Source organism: Drosophila albomicans, chromosome 3 (assembly GCF_009650485.2).
Source record: "Drosophila albomicans strain 15112-1751.03 chromosome 3, ASM965048v2, whole genome shotgun sequence".
In the NCBI taxonomy this organism is placed as follows: Eukaryota; Metazoa; Arthropoda; class Insecta; order Diptera; family Drosophilidae; genus Drosophila; species Drosophila albomicans.
The window spans coordinates 998,026-1,017,233 of record NC_047629.2 but is presented as its reverse complement, the minus strand read 5'-3'; the positions used below and the strand labels follow the sequence as shown (position 1 = coordinate 1,017,233).

General features: G+C 41.9%; 5 protein-coding genes across 6 annotated transcripts in view; 4 read left to right on the top strand and 1 right to left on the bottom strand.

Moving 5' to 3' along the window:
• Positions 1-1,146: 1,146 nt before the first annotated feature.
• Positions 1,147-2,672, top strand: LOC117567548 (uncharacterized). Its single transcript, XM_034247606.2, has 3 exons — positions 1,147-1,745; positions 1,808-1,985; positions 2,041-2,672. Exons 1-3 carry the CDS (start codon positions 1,147-1,149, stop codon positions 2,668-2,670), a joined length of 1,407 nt encoding a protein of 468 aa, XP_034103497.1. The 3' UTR covers positions 2,671-2,672.
• Positions 2,673-2,997: 325 nt separating this feature from the next.
• On the bottom strand, positions 2,998-10,027 carry LOC117567546 (uncharacterized). The gene is made up of 8 exons (XM_034247604.2): positions 9,194-10,027; positions 8,806-9,130; positions 7,659-8,751; positions 7,126-7,597; positions 5,265-6,306; positions 5,074-5,207; positions 4,685-5,013; positions 2,998-4,623 (listed from the first exon to the last, which is right to left on the bottom strand). The coding sequence occupies exons 1-8, from the start codon at positions 9,809-9,811 to the stop codon at positions 3,234-3,236; spliced, it is 5,403 nt and encodes a 1,800-aa protein (XP_034103495.1). The 5' UTR covers positions 9,812-10,027; the 3' UTR covers positions 2,998-3,233.
• Positions 6,610-7,120, top strand: LOC117567550 (ubiquitin-fold modifier 1). The gene has a single exon (XM_034247608.2). It carries the CDS (start codon positions 6,797-6,799, stop codon positions 7,049-7,051), a length of 255 nt encoding a protein of 84 aa, XP_034103499.1. The 5' UTR covers positions 6,610-6,796; the 3' UTR covers positions 7,052-7,120.
• A 134-nt stretch (positions 10,028-10,161) lies between the features above and the next one.
• Positions 10,162-11,968, top strand: LOC117567547 (uncharacterized). Its single transcript, XM_034247605.2, has 3 exons — positions 10,162-10,387; positions 10,456-10,701; positions 10,760-11,968. The coding sequence occupies exons 1-3, from the start codon at positions 10,286-10,288 to the stop codon at positions 11,876-11,878; spliced, it is 1,467 nt and encodes a 488-aa protein (XP_034103496.1). The 5' UTR covers positions 10,162-10,285; the 3' UTR covers positions 11,879-11,968.
• Positions 11,969-12,338: 370 nt separating this feature from the next.
• The window catches only part of LOC117568496 (protein unzipped), a 33,260-nt gene continuing 26,390 nt past the window's right edge, over positions 12,339-19,208 (top strand). For both annotated transcript variants that reach the window (XM_052005361.1, XM_034249186.2), the window contains exons 1-2: positions 12,339-12,445; positions 13,050-13,141. The gene's annotated coding sequence lies outside the window, so the exon portion shown is untranslated. The remainder of the gene's footprint in view (positions 12,446-13,049; positions 13,142-19,208) is intronic.

Here is a 19,208-nt window from a genome sequence, read left to right as displayed (position 1 = left end):
GTATAAGTATATACGTTTATATATACTTGAATATATTTCCTTTTAGTCATTATTGCATATTAATTTGTTATTTATGATAAGCATTTTACAACATATTTAATTGATTGTTTTTTTTTGGTAATATTTTTGAACAACTCAAGTATGTGTTTTTTTATCGAATATTACTATAAAAACAAGCATTAATTTAGTACAAATTCAACTACAAATATTAATATAATATATGTATATCAAAATCAAATACAAATCTCGATGTTTGCCGTAAGCATATTAAAAACATAAATTCAACTCAATAAATTTCTTCAAAAAACCAAAACAATACCTTTTAAATAGGAAATAGAGTAGCAGGGCTCAAGTACTATAAAAGGTAAGGAACTGGACCCTGTCTATAGAACTGAAATCCACTCAATTCTAAAAATAAATATTGTATATTTTGTATTCGTCGAAAATATTTTTGCTATGTTGTCATCGATTTTCCACTGACTCAGCAACAAAACACTGAACACTAAACTAAAATGAATTATCTGCACAAATACTACTATTTATTTGGGAATGGTATGTACTCATATATTACATATAAAATAAATAAATTTAACGCAAATCTATCGAAAGTTAGCATAATGTATCCGAATTCTTATCCCCCTACAAAATCTGAAAACAAACATTAATTTTTTTTCTCATCATAAAAGTAAATTAACTCCTAAATTTAAAATGTTAATTTTTAAACATTATATTTTTATTTTTTGTTATTTAAATTAATATATTAAATTAATGCTTTTTTAGGAGTACATTCAAGCCTTTTACAAAATATAAATTTATTTTTCATTTTTATTTATTTACTATTAAATAGTTAATGGCTTTGCTAATAAGTAATTAAATCAAATTATTAAAATTCACTTTTAGAATACAACTTTGTAGGGGATGCAGTAGTCACAATATTTAGAGAAAAGTGTTTATTCATTGTAAAAGTAAGTTAGTCAGGGGCGTCTAGGTACTCGAACTGTTTGGCTCTTTATCATTGATTGCATACAAATTAACATTTATGCGCACGTTAGCATTAGATAATCTTATCGTATGAATTTGCAAACAATTAGATAAACATGTCCCACAGCCCATCCAGTAAGTCAGCAATCACTCAGACTATCAGTCATGTTAGTTGTCCTGAACTTTACCAGCCCCACGGGCAGTGGCAACAGCGACTTTCGCAATTTGGACCCAACAAATCATGAGTGCATGTTCCAGAGAACTCCACCGACTGTAACCATATTGCTAATCTATGGATTGGCCGTTCCCACTCTGTCATCCTTTGGGTTGTGCACCAATTTCATTAACTGCGTGGTCTTCATGCGACCAAAGATGTCGCCATCGGCATTTTCATATATGGCGGCACTTTCGTGCTTGGATTGCATCTCCTGTATGCTCATCACACTGACAGCGCTCTCAAGAAGCTATTTCTATAACGATGCCGCATGGATAGCTTATGATTATCAGTGGCAAACGCCACTCTTTGGAATTAGCACTGGAGCTGCCAATCTGATCTTGGCAGGCCTCAGCCTGGATCGTTTAGTCTATTTGTCGCGCTTCAAGCGCAACAATGGTGCCCCAAGATTCTGTCGTCGAAAGGTTGCTCGCTATATGATCTGTGGTGGCTTACTCGTCTCAATTATTGTTAACATGCCATACTTTTTCGTATTCGTCGTCGATCTGGATACGGCCACCTGCTATGTCACCAATTTGTACTACTCCAAGTGGGTGACAGACTTTCAAGTTCAAAGCAAAGTCATCTTGATTACTTTCATTTCATTCGTAGAATATACGAGTGGCACAATTGGTTCTCCTTTGCCCTGTTGGCCCTCATACCGGCTGTGTTTCTGTTGATGGGCAACATTGTCACCATTATTGTCTTTCATCGCTGGACCAAGCAAAGCAAATTGTGCCATCAAAGCGGCAACAATGACAACGATCGCACCACGCAAAAACGCTATCAGGTAAGCCTCGACTACTATTAATAAATGAATTAAACAACATCTTTAACTTCTGTAGCATCAAATGAAGCTAACAATCAGCATCGTTATAGTCATCACTTTATATATGGTGGGTGAGTTGCCTGCTCACATGACATCGAGGAAAAGTTCATTGAATCTGCTCTTTGGCGGCGATGCCAACAAAGTGAATGTGGAGCTGATGGAGCAACTGGAAGTTATATTCATTACACTAAACGCACTCCAGCTCAGCCTCAACATTGTGGTCTACGGTGTCATCAATCCTAGCTTCATGCCAGAGTTCTTTTTATGCATGCGCAACACTTCCGACATTTGCTTCAATTTGTGCTGTTTGCCAGCGCTGTCGCGTGGCTGCCGTCGTTGTTGGTATTGGGCACGACAGCGGGATGAGGCAACTGCAGAGGAACGCGTGGTCAGTTGTGCAGCGCCACTTCAGTTGCCTGCGGATGAGGCACCCAACTGTGGCTGTGAAAGCTGGAGCAGCGATTCGGGCTGTGAAAATGACGCCCATTGCAGGACAGCAACGGGGACGTTTGCCTTTGTCGATGAATTCGACTGCCAAGAAGATGTGCAGGAACCACAACCAGAAGTCTTCCTTACCAAGTCCAGTGCTCTCATGCTGCCCTCCGAATGTATGTATTCTCCCAACAATTTCATTGTAATTACATAGATTTATTCGAATAATAAACAAATTAGTTGCAGTCATATGACGATGTTATCGTGATGCGCCAAGAGACGTCGCCACAATGTATTGGTGAAGCTTCGCGCCGCTGTTGCATTACCATTGAAGATTCTATAAAACGGATCATCCGGGAGCACTTTATGAATGGTAATGCGAAACGCACTATTCGATATACTGTTACTCGTTGCTTGCGACATGAGCAGACAGAGAACAAGAAGGTACAAACAGCTTCGCATTGCAGCAGTGTCAAAGTAGAACTGATAAAGAAACCACAAAGAGCATGAGACCCTACATCAGCTGAACAAATAGTATGCAGTATTTGGGATATTGTTAGTTCACTTATTTATTATGTACATTGTAATTCATTCATTTCCATAATTACGTTCTTAGATAGCTTAAATTTATATTTATGTATTACAGATATAGAAATTAATATTACATAACAGAATGTTAACAGTTACGGAGCTTTACTTAATTTCATAGCAATTCAAAAATTATGTACACCTATCTCCACATAAATTAATTTGTTATCTCTATGTAACATTCTTTATTTATTTGCCCTGAAGCTTTGACAGAAAATCCATCAAAAATTGGTGACGAGCTCGCAGTTCGGTTTCATTCCGATGTGGAAGCTTGGCGACCATCCTCTGAATGAGATGCTGGCGATCTCTTGCGCCCATCTTCATTTCAATCAATATGATTTTATCCTCTTCACGCTTCCAGGCATTCGAAGTGCTTGCTATTGCAGTTGGCGATGCAGCTGTATTTGCTTTTTCAGCAGTTGACTCAGCTGGCGAGGTCTCATCATCCTCCTTATTTGTACAGTTTGCTAGCGTAGCCACAACATCCAGTTTGCAGTCTTCATCGCTGTCAAACTGTGTGGTAATCACATGTTGTGGAGTACTGCAGGCACTTAATGACTCCAGTTCATCACCAGAATTCTCCACATCCATTTTAATTACTGGTACAGTTTGCTCTTTATCGTTTCCCCCTTCTACTTTAGTTACTGGCGGCTCTGGGCTTTGTTTCGCCTGTGCAATGATACGAATGCCAACTTTGCTGTCTACCTCATCTGGAATAACACTTTCCTGATCGATCAGAGTACGCAAGCGTTTGGCACATTCGATAGCTGGCGAGACGGGCGCCGATGAACGCATTTGAGGCTCGTGGATTACCACCATGGGTTGGTTGTTATAACGTGGACGCGATTGCGTCTGAGCCAAAGGCGAGCGAACTTTCTTGCTTGGTGATTTCCTTTTATCCGACTGCGGCGATGCGTTGCTTGTTGATGCCGTTGCTCCAAATGGAGTCACACCCGACAAAGGCGAAACGTTCGACGAATTTTGACGACGTGGCGACATTTCGCCAAAGTTAATGGCCGTCTTCTTAGCATTTGGATGATGCTGAGCATGATGATGCCCACTACTAACATTTGGTGTGCTGGTGGTTGCACTGTTGAAGTTGTTGCTATAATAGCTGGCATTCAGTCGCATTGCATGTGCTCTTAATGCCACATCATCGCACATATCGAGGGAGGAGCAGCTGTTTTCCTCGTCCCCCGTTGTAGTGTCAATGACTAAGGCACGACTCACATCATCCTCTTCGCTGCGTTCAGCGGCATCATCACTATCCACAGCAGCTGCAGCACTAATCAGTTTCTCTCCCTGGGCTCGCACACCATGAGCACAAGTGAAATTCTCTCCAATCAGCGCATCATTATGTTGTTCATTGTAGATGCTGGCAGCTCGAAAGGATAATTTTGCGGGGAGCATAATTTTGGAGCCATAGAATATGCGACCATTAAGATATCGCAGTTGGCAACCAGGTGGCTTGCTCTGAGCAGGCACATCTTCCAACAATTCATTGACAGTCTCCACAAACTCGCCGCTGTTGTTGTTCAGCACCTCATGCATATTGATTGTCTCCACAGGTGGCATCATTCTAATAAATAAGAAAGAATTAATATTACTTAAACAGTTAAAAAGAAAGTCTTACAACTTACCTTTTGGGTGGTTTTGCCTGTGGAAATTGCTGCAAAAACCAATCACATAGGAACTGATTACCTTTAAGCAGTGGCAAGATTTTGGACTCAACCTTTTTAATGCTCACACTTGGCAACTCGGCCAACTCGCTAAGGCATGCATAAATTTTGCGTATTTGTGCCGGTTGCTTGCAGAAATATATGTTGAGTTTGTTTATAAAATTGCTGGAGTTGGTGATCATGAAGTATTCAAAAAATTTGCCTAGCTCGGCGGCTTCCTCAGGTAGCAGAAAGTTGAGGAACACTTCAGCCAACTCCGGATGCTCAGGCAGCAATAGTTTTTCTATTTTCTGAGGATTTTAAGAATATTATTAAATCAATTGATTAGAGAACAGACATGTCGTACTTACCAAGTATAAATCCGATACTTTGTCCTTCTTGGGATCGAACGTTTGCAACAACTGATTGAACTTTTGGCAATCTTCCAAGCGATTTGATGAAAACAAAGCCTCCTCCACTTTGTCGTAAAAGTTAAAGGCAAATGCTAAATAGAAGACCACGAAATTAATGTGATGCATTGAACTGTATTCTCTTGACTTACTGGCATCTTTGCGATTGCGCTCCTCAGCACTATCTGGGCGCATCATATGGCGCAGCATTTCCTCCTGCCGATTGATTCTGCGATTGCGAGCAGCTTCTTCGCATCGTTGTCGCTTCTGCTGTTGCTGGGGCGAGCTTGCCGTTGCTGCCACAGCTTCCTCTTGCTGCTTGCCTTGAGTAAACATCTTCAAATCGACCAAAAGTTGTGTGTACAGTTCGAGTGCCAAGAAGCGTCTGTGACAAATCTGCACAGCCTCGGCGTGGTCATATAGATTGCGCTGTTCTTGCAGGTAGCTGGTATACAAGGTAATTAGGAACGCGCAACGTTGCCTGAGCTTGTGGTGCAAACGTTGGCGCAATAAATGATAGCGACTTCGTCCTTTTAATCCTTTGCGTCGTTTATAGCAGGTAACGATACCCCTTCTTAAAATGCAACAACGCGCCCTTTTGCTCTTGACAGATGTTGTGTGATCCTTAAGATTTATATTATCTGTCCGCTCTGCAGATCTATCCAATTCTATGATTTGCACCGTCTGCGATACATGATCGAAGTTAAAGTTAACTGCCGGCAGCGCATCGTCGGGCAATGGTGGAATAGGAGGCGGAAGATCCAAGGCAGTAGATTCTTCATTGGTGTGAAGTGTTCGATTTATATTGGCAACGTTATCAGCAAAAGGGCCAGGCAACAGTGGCACGGATACACCAGCGCATTGTGACTGCGGAGTTAGTCCACCGCCAAAAACGTAGTTAACATTGATGGTAAGTGATGACGCGTTGGCTTGATTTCTGGCCGGAGCGCGGGATTTCTTTTTGGGCTTGTTTTTGCATATCTTTGGTGCTGATGATGTGGTAACTGAGCCCTGCGACAAATGACTTGTAGCGCTGCCATGAGGCACCGCAGCCTCGCCCAAACTATCGGGTAGCACCAAATCCTCGCCAACTGCTTCGCGCACAAATTCTAAGAATGATGCACTTGCTGCTGGCGAAGCTTGAATCGTGGGTTTGCTGTAGCGGCGCGGTCGTTTTGTGTTGTCCCACTTTTGCTGCAATGATTACGCAAATACAACGTAATTTAATTGCCAAAATAGCATATACAATTGTTTTTTCTTGTTTTTGCTACAGTCCGCGATTTGTAAACAGTGTAATTGTTTTGTTGTTACTTTATCGATATATCGATAGCTGGTCAAAAATATTCTTATTTCAAATATAATCGATTACTCGTATATCGATAACGCGTTTAAATAGTCACATTTGAAATCTTATCGATTACGCAGATATCGCTCATTTGCCCATCACTGTGAGTAAGAGCAGAGTGCATTTATTTTTTGTTTTCATCAATTTTTGCAAATACTTTCACTTAATGGACGATAATAAATAAACCCAATATTCAAACAGGTGTTGCAGCAAGTACACTCCTTCCCAACAACCTCTGAAGCGGTGTATATAGTGCCAACAGCTTACAGTTCAAAGTGAAACTGACCACGTCACAAAGTATTTGCATTCCGACCAAAAACACAACAATAACGCAACATAATGAGCAAAGTGACATTTAAAATAACGCTAACATCGGATCCTAAACTGCCGTTTAAAGTGCTCAGCGTACCAGAGGCGACGCCCTTCACCGCCGTGCTCAAATTCGCCTCCGAGGAGTTCAAGGTGCCCGCGGAGACGAGTGCTATCATCACAGACGACGGCATTGGAATCAGTCCACAGCAGACAGCTGGCAATGTGTTCCTCAAGCACGGCTCCGAGCTGCGTCTGATTCCTCGAGATCGCGTCGGTCACTAAACTAATTTACTCCCCTTTATCCGTTAAAATAAATCGAGATTTGTAATCCCTTAAACAGAAAAAAGAAAACTTACCCCGATATAATATTTCCAGGCGTTAGCCAACAGATGATACTGTTCCCGAGGGGTGAGCACTACGCCGTCTTTGAATCCCAAAATCATGCGATTGACGGGCGGCGCACGCTGATGCTCAAAGTAATACTTAATAGGATTATAATGCGTTCCTTCGCATAGTTCGTTGACTTTAAAGAAGATTCGTCTATATTCTTTGCCATGTATCAAATCCTTAGCCATGCGCTTGCATGCCACACGCACTGGATCTGCGTGCTTACGCAGTGGCTTCTTGGCGCTCTTTATCACATTCAAATGCTTCTCCAGTCCCATAGCAATAAGCTGATACTCCGACGGCGCATAGGCGGTGAATTGGACATTTTTTGGCTGGAAAGCCATGCGAGGCAGATACTGTGGATACATAAACACTGGACTGTCCAGCATGAGGTCCATGATGCGGGGCGGCAGGCGTGGCACCTGCCGATGATTCGATTCGCTAACAATAGAAGTAGTGAGTTAGTTAATCAGCTTAGCGTGAGAGTTTTGTGAGAACTTACGTCAATTGCGCCTCCCGGTTAATGAATTGCATCATGGCTTTATTCTGCTCCTCAAACTCGTCGCTGCTTAGCTCATGCTCCCATTTTTTAACCAGCTCAATTGCTCTACTCAAATTCCAGCAATTGAAACTCGCATCTTTGCTCGATCTCTGCAGTAACTCCTGCAACATCTCTCTGGGCTTATGGGCCATGGAATACAGAGTGGGATGGGAGTAAGTTTGCACGAACGACTGCGTCAGCAGCTGCGTGTGCAGGCGCAATTGTTGCTGCAGCATATCGTGCATATCCTGAGTGAAGCCCATGGTATTTGTGGCCGGATATGAGGGTATTGGATTCAAGTGCCGCAGACTCTCAAATTGCTCTTCGTACTCGGAGTGAATATGCTTGCGAACCGATAGATATTTGCATGAGAAATTGAGGTCATATGGCTCTTCTGATGTGGACTCCTCCAATACGGTCTCTGATGGGAGCTCCGCTTGAGGTGGTGCGGGATCCAACACTTTGGCCAGCTGAAAGCAGTTGGGTTGTCCTGGCAGTGGCACTGCAATGAACTCGGATGGCTGATCCAAATCATGCGTTGGTACGCTTAATAATTTAAGAGTGCCGGTTGCATCCAAGTGAGAGCTATTCAAAGAAGTGTCTGCTACCACATGGGATAATGTGCTGGGCGTGGACATCACGTCCGGCTGGAAAGTGGCGAGTTCCGTGTGCGATACCACCGACAGCTCAGCTGCATTTGGTGCTGCAGCCGGAGTTGGACATGGTGTTATTGAATGGCTGACTGGCGCAAGTCGGGGTGGACTGTCAAAGTTGATCAGACGTGTCACCTGCTCCACGGGATCACTTGGCAGGACTACAGATGGCTGTGAGTCCACTTGATTGGTGAGAAACTTTTGAGGCGTCTCCAATTCTATGGAATCGAGTGAAACGCCTTCCTGCAAGAGGCCGGCAAACAGTTCCGAGACCAAGTCAGTTAGTTCCTTCTTTGATATATTCACATCACGCAGTTCCTCGGCATCTACGGGCACCATCTCGGCGGCCACATACTCGGGATCATTAATGGGATCGTCATCGTCGCCCAGGAAGCTGTTGCCTAAAGAGAAAGGACAATCAATACAACATACAGCAAGGTGCGTCGACAACTTACTCAATGGTTTGGAGAAGTCGTTGAGAAACTGCATCCAGTCCGCATCGTTGGCTGTCATATCGTTCTCGTGCACATCGTTAGGTTCCTCGACATCTGGGGGCACAAACTCCGACTGCAAATCCTCAATAGTTGTCTGCTGAAGACATAGCTTAGAACGAGTTCGCGTTGCAATTCGCGGATCCTCGGTATTTTTATCCAATGGAAGCTTAAAACAGCCATCGGAGCTGAATTTTACTGGCGAGTCCTCATTGGCAGTCATCGGTGTTTGTGGTGTGCAAGGATTCGAATCGAAATCCGAAGCAGTTGTATTTGGATCCTCATCCGACTACGTGATTCATATAAATAGCATTATTAATGAATCAAAAAACCTAAACAAAAGTTTGCTCACATGAAAATCATCTTCCTTGAATGTATACTCCTCGTCCTCCTCGTCTGAGTGCAAGTCCTCACGTATTAACGCTTCAATATCATTATCCACCGAAGTATCCTTCAGAGGAGGCAGCGTTATGCCTGGCGTGCGATTCAATTCTCTTGCCTTGGCTCGCGTTAATTTGGCCACCGATGGGGTCTCGGTGATAATAATGGCACCACGTTGCGGCTGCTGTTGCTGCTGTTGTTGCAGCTTCTCTTGGGCTTCCGCCTCACGCTTTTCGCGTGCCAATTCGTCCTCAGCCTTGAGCGTAACCAGCGCCAACACGTGCTCATTGCGTACCACACTGCGGACCACCTTGTGCATATCCTCACTGGTGATGGCATTCACGCGAGCCACCTTGCGCAGCCGTCGATCAATCTCCTTCACATCCTCAATGTTGCACTCATCCAGCTCAAAGCTCGGTCGTCGCTGCTGTCCATTGTTATCCTTTTCCAATCGACGCCGCTTTCGCGATGGTCGCCGGCTGCTGTTTGTTGGCGTGGAGTTCACACTGCTGTTGGTGCTGTTTGCTGCTGCTGGTCTTGTAGGAGTCTTCAGTTCAGACAAGTCTGATTTTTTTGAATTATTTGGCATGATACTGTGCTCATTGAAATAAGAATTGTAACAAATTCACAAAGTACTCGCTCGATCAAAACAAAAATACGACCAGTGTGTCCATAAAATGCCGCCACATAAATTGGTGGATATCGTGCCAGGGCGCTTAAAAACTTCATTGATATCGAATACACAAATCGATAAGTATTAACCAAAATCGAATGTAAAATTTATAATTGATATAACATTTATGTGGTTATTATAAATATTTTCCTTATTTTTTGGAGCAATTGATTTGCTAATATAATTTTTGTGAAATCTTCGTGAAAGTGTAACCAGCCATGTTAAGTCATGCGGTAACATTTAGGATTCTATTTTTTTTGGTATATCAGCGCTAAAACGTATATTTTAGAAATGGTGCTGGTGGTCACACCATGAAATTCGGAAAACAATTTCTTCGATAATAAATGAATTTATAGTATTATTTGTTTGTGTGATGTCAGTTCATGTGAAATGCGTATCTGCATGGTATCCGACTTTTTCTACCCCAGTATTGGAGGCGTCGAAGAGCATGTCTACAACTTGTCACAAATGCTGCTCGCTTTGGGTCATAAGGTGCAATTAAACTAGAGAAGCCACTCAATATCCTTCAATATCTACTTTAACCGAGTTTTATGCTGCAGGTCGTTGTGCTAACCCATGCCTATGGTGACTGTAGTGGCGTTCGTTACGTGACCCACGGCCTTAAGGTGTACTACCTGCCCATCAAGGTATGCTACAATCAATGCATCCTCCCCACCGCAGTCTGCAATGTGCCCATGCTGCGTGCGGTGCTGTTGAGGGAGCAAGTGGACGTGGTTCATGGTCACTCTGCATTTAGTGCCTTGGCGCATGAGGCTTTAATGGTTGGCTCGCTGCTCGGTCTCAAGGTGAGCGTCGTAATTAATCACATTGCCGATTTCTATTCTAAATTATCCCCGCTTTCAGACTGTATTCACGGATCATAGTCTGTTTGGCTTTGCGGATCTGTCGGCGGCGCTAACCAACAAGCTGCTGGAGATCAATCTGAGCATGGTCAACCATGCTATCTGCGTTTCCCATATTGGCAAGGAGAACACGGTGCTACGTGCTCGGGTTGCCAAGCATCGCGTCTCGGTAATTCCTAATGCGGTGGACACCGCACTCTTTACGCCAGATCCTAATCGACGGCCTGACAATGGTGTCATCAATATTGTGGTCGCATCGCGTCTTGTCTATCGAAAGGGCATTGATCTGTTGGCGGGAGTGATTCCCAGGTTCAAAAAGACGCCCAATGTCAACTTTATTATCGTAGGCGATGGTCCCAAGCGGGATCTACTCGAGGAGATCCGGGAAAAGACCAATATGCAGGATCGTGTCGAGATTCTCGGTGCAGTGGAGCATGCCCAGGTGCGTGAGGTACTAGTGCGCGGCCACATCTTTGTAAACACATCGCTGACTGAAGCATATTGCATGGCCATTGTCGAAGCAGCTTCCTGTGGCCTGCAGGTGGTCTCCACCAGTGTGGGCGGTATTCCCGAGGTGCTTCCCAATAGTCTAATCCTGCTTACGGAGCCCGACATTGAGGCCATTTACTCGGCCATATTGGTGGCCATCGAGAGGCTTCGCAATATCGCAACAACAACATCGCCATCTGCAGCGTCTTCCAATGGGCACATTCCTCCAAAGACTGAGACAAATTGTCGCTCCAAGCGAGCAAAGCGTCGCAAGAAACAAGGAAATGATGTGCCTTTCATGCCTGCTACTGTCCAAATGGCTGCAATCGCTCCTGGCTTTGATAGTGAGAATAAGACAGAACCAGTGCTGTGCCCATATCGATGTAACGAATTAGTGGAAACGCTTTACAACTGGGAAGATGTCGCCCAGCGCACGGCTAAAGTATATGAGAGGGTGATGAAGGAGCGAGCATTTACGTTAAGTGAACTAATCTATGCGGTGTATCAATGTGGTGCCTGGTTTCTAGCCTTCCTCGTGGTGGGCCATTTCATGCTACGCTTACTCGAGTATTGGCGGCCTCGCAGTCGCATCGAAGTTGCGTTTGAGCCGCGGTCGCAAAAGGGCTTATGAAATAGATGTTTCGTTGTTAATGACATTGCCATAGGTCAACAATTTTGTGAATTAGTCAAATACTAGTATTTTCTCTTTTTGCTCAACTAATTCTGCTTATTTAAATTGTAAACTGACAACCCAATTGTATATTTAACATCTGTTAACAGTATTGGGTTATGTTAACGCCAATTTGAGTCTCTAATATAATCGATAGAAACGTGTTTCGATAACAATTGACTTCGGTAAAAGCCAATTCGTTAATTTCTTGTGAATGCTATTTAGAAGATAGAAAAACTATTTTATTTGGCTGATACCTTAAATTAGAATGTATGTATATATAGAAAATCATGATGTTGGGCTTTTTGCGCACTGCAGATTATCTCGATATTTCGTGTCATATTTAAGGCATATTTTAGTATATTTTTAAATCATGTGGTATATTTCAAAATTCGTCTTGGGCCACACTGACCGATTGAAACTCAGTCTAATAACAAACGAGCTTCGGTAGACGGGAAGACGTGTCCGCGGTTAAATTGAAGTTGAAAATTTGCGAATAACGAATAGCGTTTAAATCGTCTTCGACAGGTCGGTATTTTGACGGAATATACAAAAAATCGCGAGCAGTTTTATTTTTCTGCGAAATGCAAATGGATTTTCTGATACGATCTAGTTATTAACAATTTGTGAAACTATTTCAAAGAAATGACAGTTATATTATAATTATAGTAAAGTGTATAAATTATTTGGCCGTTTTTGATGTGTGGTGCAAAAAGTGCAACTAACAAAACGTGTATTTGGAAATCAGCTGAAAGATAACTGCAAGATTGGCCAATTTAGATACGAAGTTCAGCATCCTTGTTGCTTTATGACGTCATTCGCGCGCTACATTACATACAATTCGCAATCATTGTGTGTATACATTGTATGTGAGTGTGCGAGAGTGTATGTGCGAGGCCGAGGCTTAGTGAGCTTGACTGTGTGAGAGAAATTAGAACGGGCTGTGTGTGTGTGTGTTTGGACCAAGGAAGCCAAGGCCAAATACCGTTGGCATTCATATCAGCCTATTTAATTTTCATCTCTTCGTTTTCGCACTTTATTGAATTGCAAACGCGTTTCGTTTTGTAAATTTTCTTGAAACTTGAATTAATGAAGCTTGTGTTTTATTTAATTTGTTTCCTTCCTCTTTTAGCACTTTTTTAACAATAAGAAATTAAACAACAAAAACTTGCATTTGAATATACACAAACAAATAAAATCAAGGATATTAGAAAATTTTTTCTGGTGAGTACATCTTTTAAATATTTCTGTCCTAGATCCTTTTTTACGCATTTGGAAAATGTTAATTCATTTTGCAGCTTTGGGCAGATTTTTTATTTTTTTTTTTCGTATTTTGAGGAACTTTTTAGTTAAATTGCATTTGAGCGCGTTGAAACTTCAAAGATTTCAAGCTAATGAATTTTTAATGCGTGCTAAAAATCTCCTGTGGCATCAGGGTCTCTTAAGTGCGCGACTCCTCCGAGAGGAAGACGAAGAAATCGTGCCGGAAGAACTTAAACTCCCATAAATTATACTGCGAATGTGAATGCGGGCAGCAAACTCAGAGATACGCATACATACACATAAGAAACAACAGTATTCCGAAAATTCCGAAATGGCAAACCACCGAAATGCCGCACACCGTTGGGAGGCTGTAAATAATGAAACACCAGACAAGCACCAGACTGCACAACAACAACAACAACACGTGCAAAAACTCAAATAATAAAAAAAGAAGAAACCCCTCGCTTTGGAGTACATGGAAAATAACAAATCTCAAAGGAATAAGGGGACATCATAATCAAAGGCTTTTATGGCGCCATTAAATAACCAGAAAACTGTTGGCTCAAGCGTTCCAGGGGAGTCTACAAACGATACGATTGCCTTTTTTCTCTACAAGAGACTGGAGAGAGGGAAAAAGAGAGACTGTTATTAGGCCAGTCTAAGGAACGCCCGGAAACCGGGCACAGACAATTTGCCTAGTGCGCCTCGTGACAGGGCACGTTCGACCTAATAAGCATGCGGGAAGGGAGAAGGGGAAAGGGACAAAGGGGAGTACGGGTCATGAAGAGACACATGGGGTGGGGAGAACCCTATGGAGAATGGGGCGAAAGGTTCCCCAACATACTTCTCAAGCGGTTGGTGAGCAAAGTGCTTCCGTGTTGGAGGCCAAATCGATTTTTATTGATATTCAAGTTGAATGCACTGCAAATTGGATTTAGTTTTTGGAGCAGTTACCAAATTGCTTAGGGGTTGCTTTGTCCCTGACAAGCTGAACTTTGTGGCGAACTTCAATTCTCTCTGATATCATCACCAAAAACCGTCTGCAAGTCGCGTCAACGTTTCGAGACTGAGAAAAAGTAATAAAAGTTTGTTTTTTTGGCATTTGCCACGCACTTTTCGCTCTTGATATCTGATAAGGTCTCGACGAATCGCAAATTCCCTATTGCCTCTTGCGTTGTGACGGTGGCTATGGAGTCAGCTTCAAGTCTTCTTTGGCAATCGTTCTTCTTTTTGGGGACTTTGTTCAGAAACTTGTTTTTTGCTGCTGTTGTTGTTCTTTTCGACCTTTATTTACTTACCAATTGTGCTCTATTTTTATTCATGTTTTTACCTTCTAACATTTTTGACATTCATTTTTCTTGTATTCTTTGAGTCGGGTTGCGACTTGTACCGCTCTCTCTCTCTCTCTCTCTCTGTCTCTCCCACTCGCTTTTTAAGGCCGAAACAATAGACACTTAATGGCGCCAGCAGCTCGTAGAGTGCAAATGATTGCTGTAGTATGGTAGTTGTTGTTCTTGTTGTCGCTGCGCTTTGAGCCCTTGGTCGAAAGTTAAGTGCTTTGGGTCGAGCGATAAGCCGATTTTGGGCTTAAGCTGATGGGTTTTGCGGGTCTGGGATCAGAGTGAATTTGGCTGGTTAAAACGATTGTTTAGTGGGCGTTTCAATAATCAATTTGCAATGAGAAATTGCTTGACAAAAGCACAAAATTGAAAAAGTTTTCTAGTGAAAGGAAAAATCACTGGAGCTTTCTCGATAATCTTTAAATAAGGTTATTGCACGCAAAAGTTTTATAAAAAGCTTAAGTTGATAGGACTCCTTAAATCTTATTTAGTTAGAGAAGTTTGGCTTATTTTTTCTTATTTATTGATTTCAGAATCATGATTTATAATTTGCAGTACGCGACAAATATTTGTCAAATTTTGAGTATAAGCATATATGTACATATAACAAATATTTTGTTATTTATAGAATTTATATTTTTAAATTGTAGTCGTAGTCAAATCTATGTTGAAATGTATATTCAGAATGGGACAAATGAATATACAAACTTTTATTTTTTGAACTTCAGCCAATTCCAATTGCGAATTTGTGTGTTTTTCACCTTTTAAATGCTCACCATACTTTTTATACCCTTGTGTATCGACTATTGTATTCTCTTGATTGCCTCGTGTCATGTGTAGCTGACAGTTGGCTAGGATGGCGCTACAATGGCGCCATTGGTCTGTTTATCCTTCACTTGGCTGGTCGGGAAATGGAAAAGTGGGCGGCAAGTATATGAAACCTATTTGCGCCACGCAAACAGCTGAGCTAAAGGACAGCCGCATGAAAACAAACAACTGAACACACACACACACACAAGCTCAAGTCTACACACATGGTTGGTTGTTCAAGGAGCAGCTAAAACAAAAAAGTAAAAAGGACAATTGCTGGGCTAACAATGTGAGGAAACGGAATGAAAGTCATATGAATAAAGTTCAGAGTTAATTTGTTTTATTGTTGTCACAACAAAAGCCACGCCAACGAAATCCGAATCCTGAAGACAGCCCCGCGATTCGTTTTTTCATTTCGACCTCGCCCCGACAGGATTGAATCCTTCTGAAGGCCGTCGCCAAAGTCGTGAGTCATACTTGCCACAGAGTGCGTAGCATGTTGCTTTCGCTGTTGCTGCAGGCATAACTTTTATAACATTGTTGCCGCTCTGTCGCTTCCACCTACATCTCTCCTCTTTGCTCGCCTTATTCTCTTTATTGTCCAGCCGGCTCCAAGAAGGAGCCCAAAAAGTCGTAAATTTCCTATTGTGTTTGTCGCTGGTTCCATTTGAGCATTGTTTTTTTCTTCCATTTTCGCGTTCGTTGATTATGAAATTTCATTTGGGGCCCAATTAACTTGCGTCGCGCACGCGATTCTGCTGCCCCACATATACAATTTTTAACGTTTAGACACATACAGTATATAATACTACCATATATCTGCATACATATATAGTTTGTGTATCTTTTGATGGCGTCGTCGCTAAGCATTCGGCGTGTGGAAGGTTGAACTTCTCGTTTTCGCTTAATGGCCTTTTAAATGTGGCGCCAGTTTTGCGCAGTTTCTGTTACCGCCCTCCAAACGCCTCCTCAGCAAACGGAAATGTACATTTAAGTTCGGCAAATGGGTTTAAGGACCTTCAGAGACAACGAAGTGTCCTGGCCAAGTTGGCTTTTTTTTTTGCGTGTGGTGTCGTCCGAAAATCAAATCGATTTGATGTCATGTGAGCATGCTTTTAGTTGTCAAAGGTCAACCTCGAGGGCGTTAATGTAGTTTCTTTGCCCCAAAGTGAGTGTGGATCAAAAACAATAGGTTTAATGAACTAGTTGAGCGATAATCAAATATAGGACAAGTTGACAAGTTGATATAAAAAGTATGAAAACTATGACTATGAAACTACTTATATGTAAATATCTAAGTATACGAATCTGTACTTTAGTTAATTCTTATTAGCTACTTGAAAGCTGTCTTTAGGAAAGTATAAAGCCGAACTCCTATGGAGATCAAAACCAATCGTAAAAGAAGTCTATAACAGAAATAATCAGTTAAAAAAAATCATAATAGCTAAAATAGTGAAATAAATGAACTTACAACAAATTCCTTAAATGTGTAAAGCTAAGCCGTATGAGAAAATCAATGAGTGACTCATGAGAACAGCATTAGTTTGCCGGACCGATGACGAAGTAGACAAGGCCCAAGGTCTTGACCATATTAACATAATAAAACATCTTAAATTTGATGATATCACTCAGTAAAATTGCTCACCACGTTGCTGTTGATTAGGAGAGAGCTATGCTTTTTTATCAGTCAATGTGAAAAATTGTTCTGTATTCATTCAATTATAGTAAAATGGATAAAGGTCGACGTCAAAGTAGGAAATTACGAGTTATAGGAAGACGTATGATATATAAATAACGTAAGAATGAATCTAAAAGTGAATAGAAAATTTATAACAAACAACAAATAAAATGTGGAGTGCTTGGAAAACCTAAACCTTAAATGTACATATATTCAAAATTAACTCCATTAAATTATTGCTTTTAATGTAAATAAAAAATATTAATAGCAATTTAATTCGCAGACTGTAGATTTATTCATTTTATATCATTTCATATTGATAGAGTTTATTAGCATGCGGCTATGTTATTAATCTTGTGATATTATCGTCCCTTGGGCGCTATGATTGCGTGGATGATAAATGGCCACAAAGATTTTGCTTTTAGCCAAATTATAATGATAATTATGATGGCTTAGCTGTAGACTAAGTCGGTTGACCAAGAATTGGTAACCTCATTAGTTGCCACTGATGTGTTTGCTTTTGGTTTGAATTGAACGGGTTTGTTTTTGTGTCTGTGTTGAATTCCTTCTTGATGTCTCACAAACTGGAGCGAAATCCCCAAGAATGAATCACGAATTGCCTTACACAGCAGCCACTCTTGTGTGTGTGTGTGCCTGTGTGAGTGTTTTAGTGAGTGAGTTCACTTCCAGGACCTGCATTGGAATGGGCGCGCGTGAGCTTGGCCCTCTGACGAAGATTCAGACGACGGTACCGAGGATGACGCGTCGAGACAAGTACGCAAAAAATGCCTGCAAGCAAACTAACAACTGGCGACAGCAGCTGCTGTTGCTGTTGCTGAGGCTGCTTCTTCTTCTTCAACTTCTAGTGGCATTGTCCTTGCTGCGTCGAGGGGTGGTTTACACTGCTTTTTGGCTTCGGCTGGCTTGGTGTCTGGCCTCTCGCTTACAGCATTTACACATTCCTCCTCATGCCGTTGCCAAATCCTCCACTCTGCCTGCCGCTCGCATCGTTCCCTTTGCCCTTCCCCTTCCCCTTGCTATTCGTGATCCTGTTTTGTTGCTTGTTGCCACTCGCAGAAATCGTTGCTTCTATTTTTTGGACAGACAACAAGGACTGTCGGGCAGCAGCCGAGGACAACGTCAACGCGCTTACTCTCTCTCGCACTCATCCATCCGCTCATCCCATTTACATTCGTAGACTCGGGGGTTGGCATCGGCTTGCGGCAGTGGCGGTGGCGGTGGCATGCGGCATGAGGCATGCAGCATACGGCATACGGCATACGGCATGCGCTTATATTTTATTATTTATTTTCTATTTCATTCTCTATTACGCTTTGTGCGCATTTCGCTGCTTTCGGCCTCTCTGTTGTGTTCGCCTATTCGCACAGTTTTCCTCGTTTTGTTTCCATTTTGGGGGGAGGCAAAGTCCTTTTCATGAGTCCCTTCACACGTTTTCAGTTGCGTCGAGTGCGAGTTGAGTGGAATTTTGCCTCTAGCTCAACGCCAAGGCGAACAGTGGTGTCCAAGATAATGGGCATGCCCTTTCAGTGCGTTTGAGACAATTCTTGTAGGTTTTCCAAAACGAGATTTATATCATTGATGGATTTGTCATATTTCCCATGTTATTGATTGATTATTAACTTTAAACATTTATTATATTTACCAAATTTTTTGCAAGTAAATCTATGTTAAAAACGACGAAATATTGATTGATTATAAACTTTAAATATTTTTTACATTTACCAAAAAAAACTATTATTTTAAACAGGAAATATTGATTGATTCTTAGCTTTAAATACCTCTCATATTTTACACACTAAATTAATGATGCTTTTCATGAACTCTCTCAAAAATTCTCCACACTCTTGTTCACTCATTTCACCCATTGAGTAGCATTTCACTCTTAAATTGTCAATTGCCAAGCTTCCGCTTGGCTTTTCAACGAGTTCAACGTAATGTCTTCATCTTTTTGAACTGCATTTCCTGTTCTTGTGAAATTATGAAATTTCCGGATCCAGAGAAGTGCCAAAAAAAGAAATCAGCATTTCTAGAAACAGTTGGATGTTAGAAGTCAGAGGTGGGATGAGTATTTGCTGAAAGGGAGGGGCCACCCAGTAGCATCATCCGCTGTCAGAGTCTGTTTTGCTGGTTTGTTGACTTTTTGGCAGCGATTTCCCAGGATACACAGTTGCAAGCCGCA

Bases quoted from the DNA above. Each gene is read 5' to 3' on its own strand.
- LOC117567550 (XM_034247608.2), top strand. From the start codon at position 6,797: ATGAGCAAAGTGACATTTAAAATAACGCTAACATCGGATCCTAAACTG.
- LOC117567546 (XM_034247604.2), bottom strand. From the start codon at position 9,811: ATGCCAAATAATTCAAAAAAATCAGACTTGTCTGAACTGAAGACTCCT. The intron at 9,131-9,193 runs GTGAGCAAACTT...TGAATCACGTAG, and splicing joins TCAAGGAAGATGATTTTCAT to TCGGATGAGGATCCAAATAC. The intron at 8,752-8,805 runs GTAAGTTGTCGA...CTTTCTCTTTAG, and splicing joins CGACTTCTCCAAACCATTGA to GCAACAGCTTCCTGGGCGAC.
- LOC117567547 (XM_034247605.2), top strand. From the start codon at position 10,286: ATGCGTATCTGCATGGTATCCGACTTTTTCTACCCCAGTATTGGAGGC. The intron at 10,388-10,455 runs GTGCAATTAAAC...TTTATGCTGCAG, and splicing joins TGCTCGCTTTGGGTCATAAG to GTCGTTGTGCTAACCCATGC. The intron at 10,702-10,759 runs GTGAGCGTCGTA...CCCCGCTTTCAG, and splicing joins GCTCGCTGCTCGGTCTCAAG to ACTGTATTCACGGATCATAG.
- LOC117567548 (XM_034247606.2), top strand. From the start codon at position 1,147: ATGTTAGTTGTCCTGAACTTTACCAGCCCCACGGGCAGTGGCAACAGC. The intron at 1,746-1,807 runs GTGGGTGACAGA...TTTCATTCGTAG, and splicing joins ACCAATTTGTACTACTCCAA to AATATACGAGTGGCACAATT. The intron at 1,986-2,040 runs GTAAGCCTCGAC...TAACTTCTGTAG, and splicing joins CCACGCAAAAACGCTATCAG to CATCAAATGAAGCTAACAAT.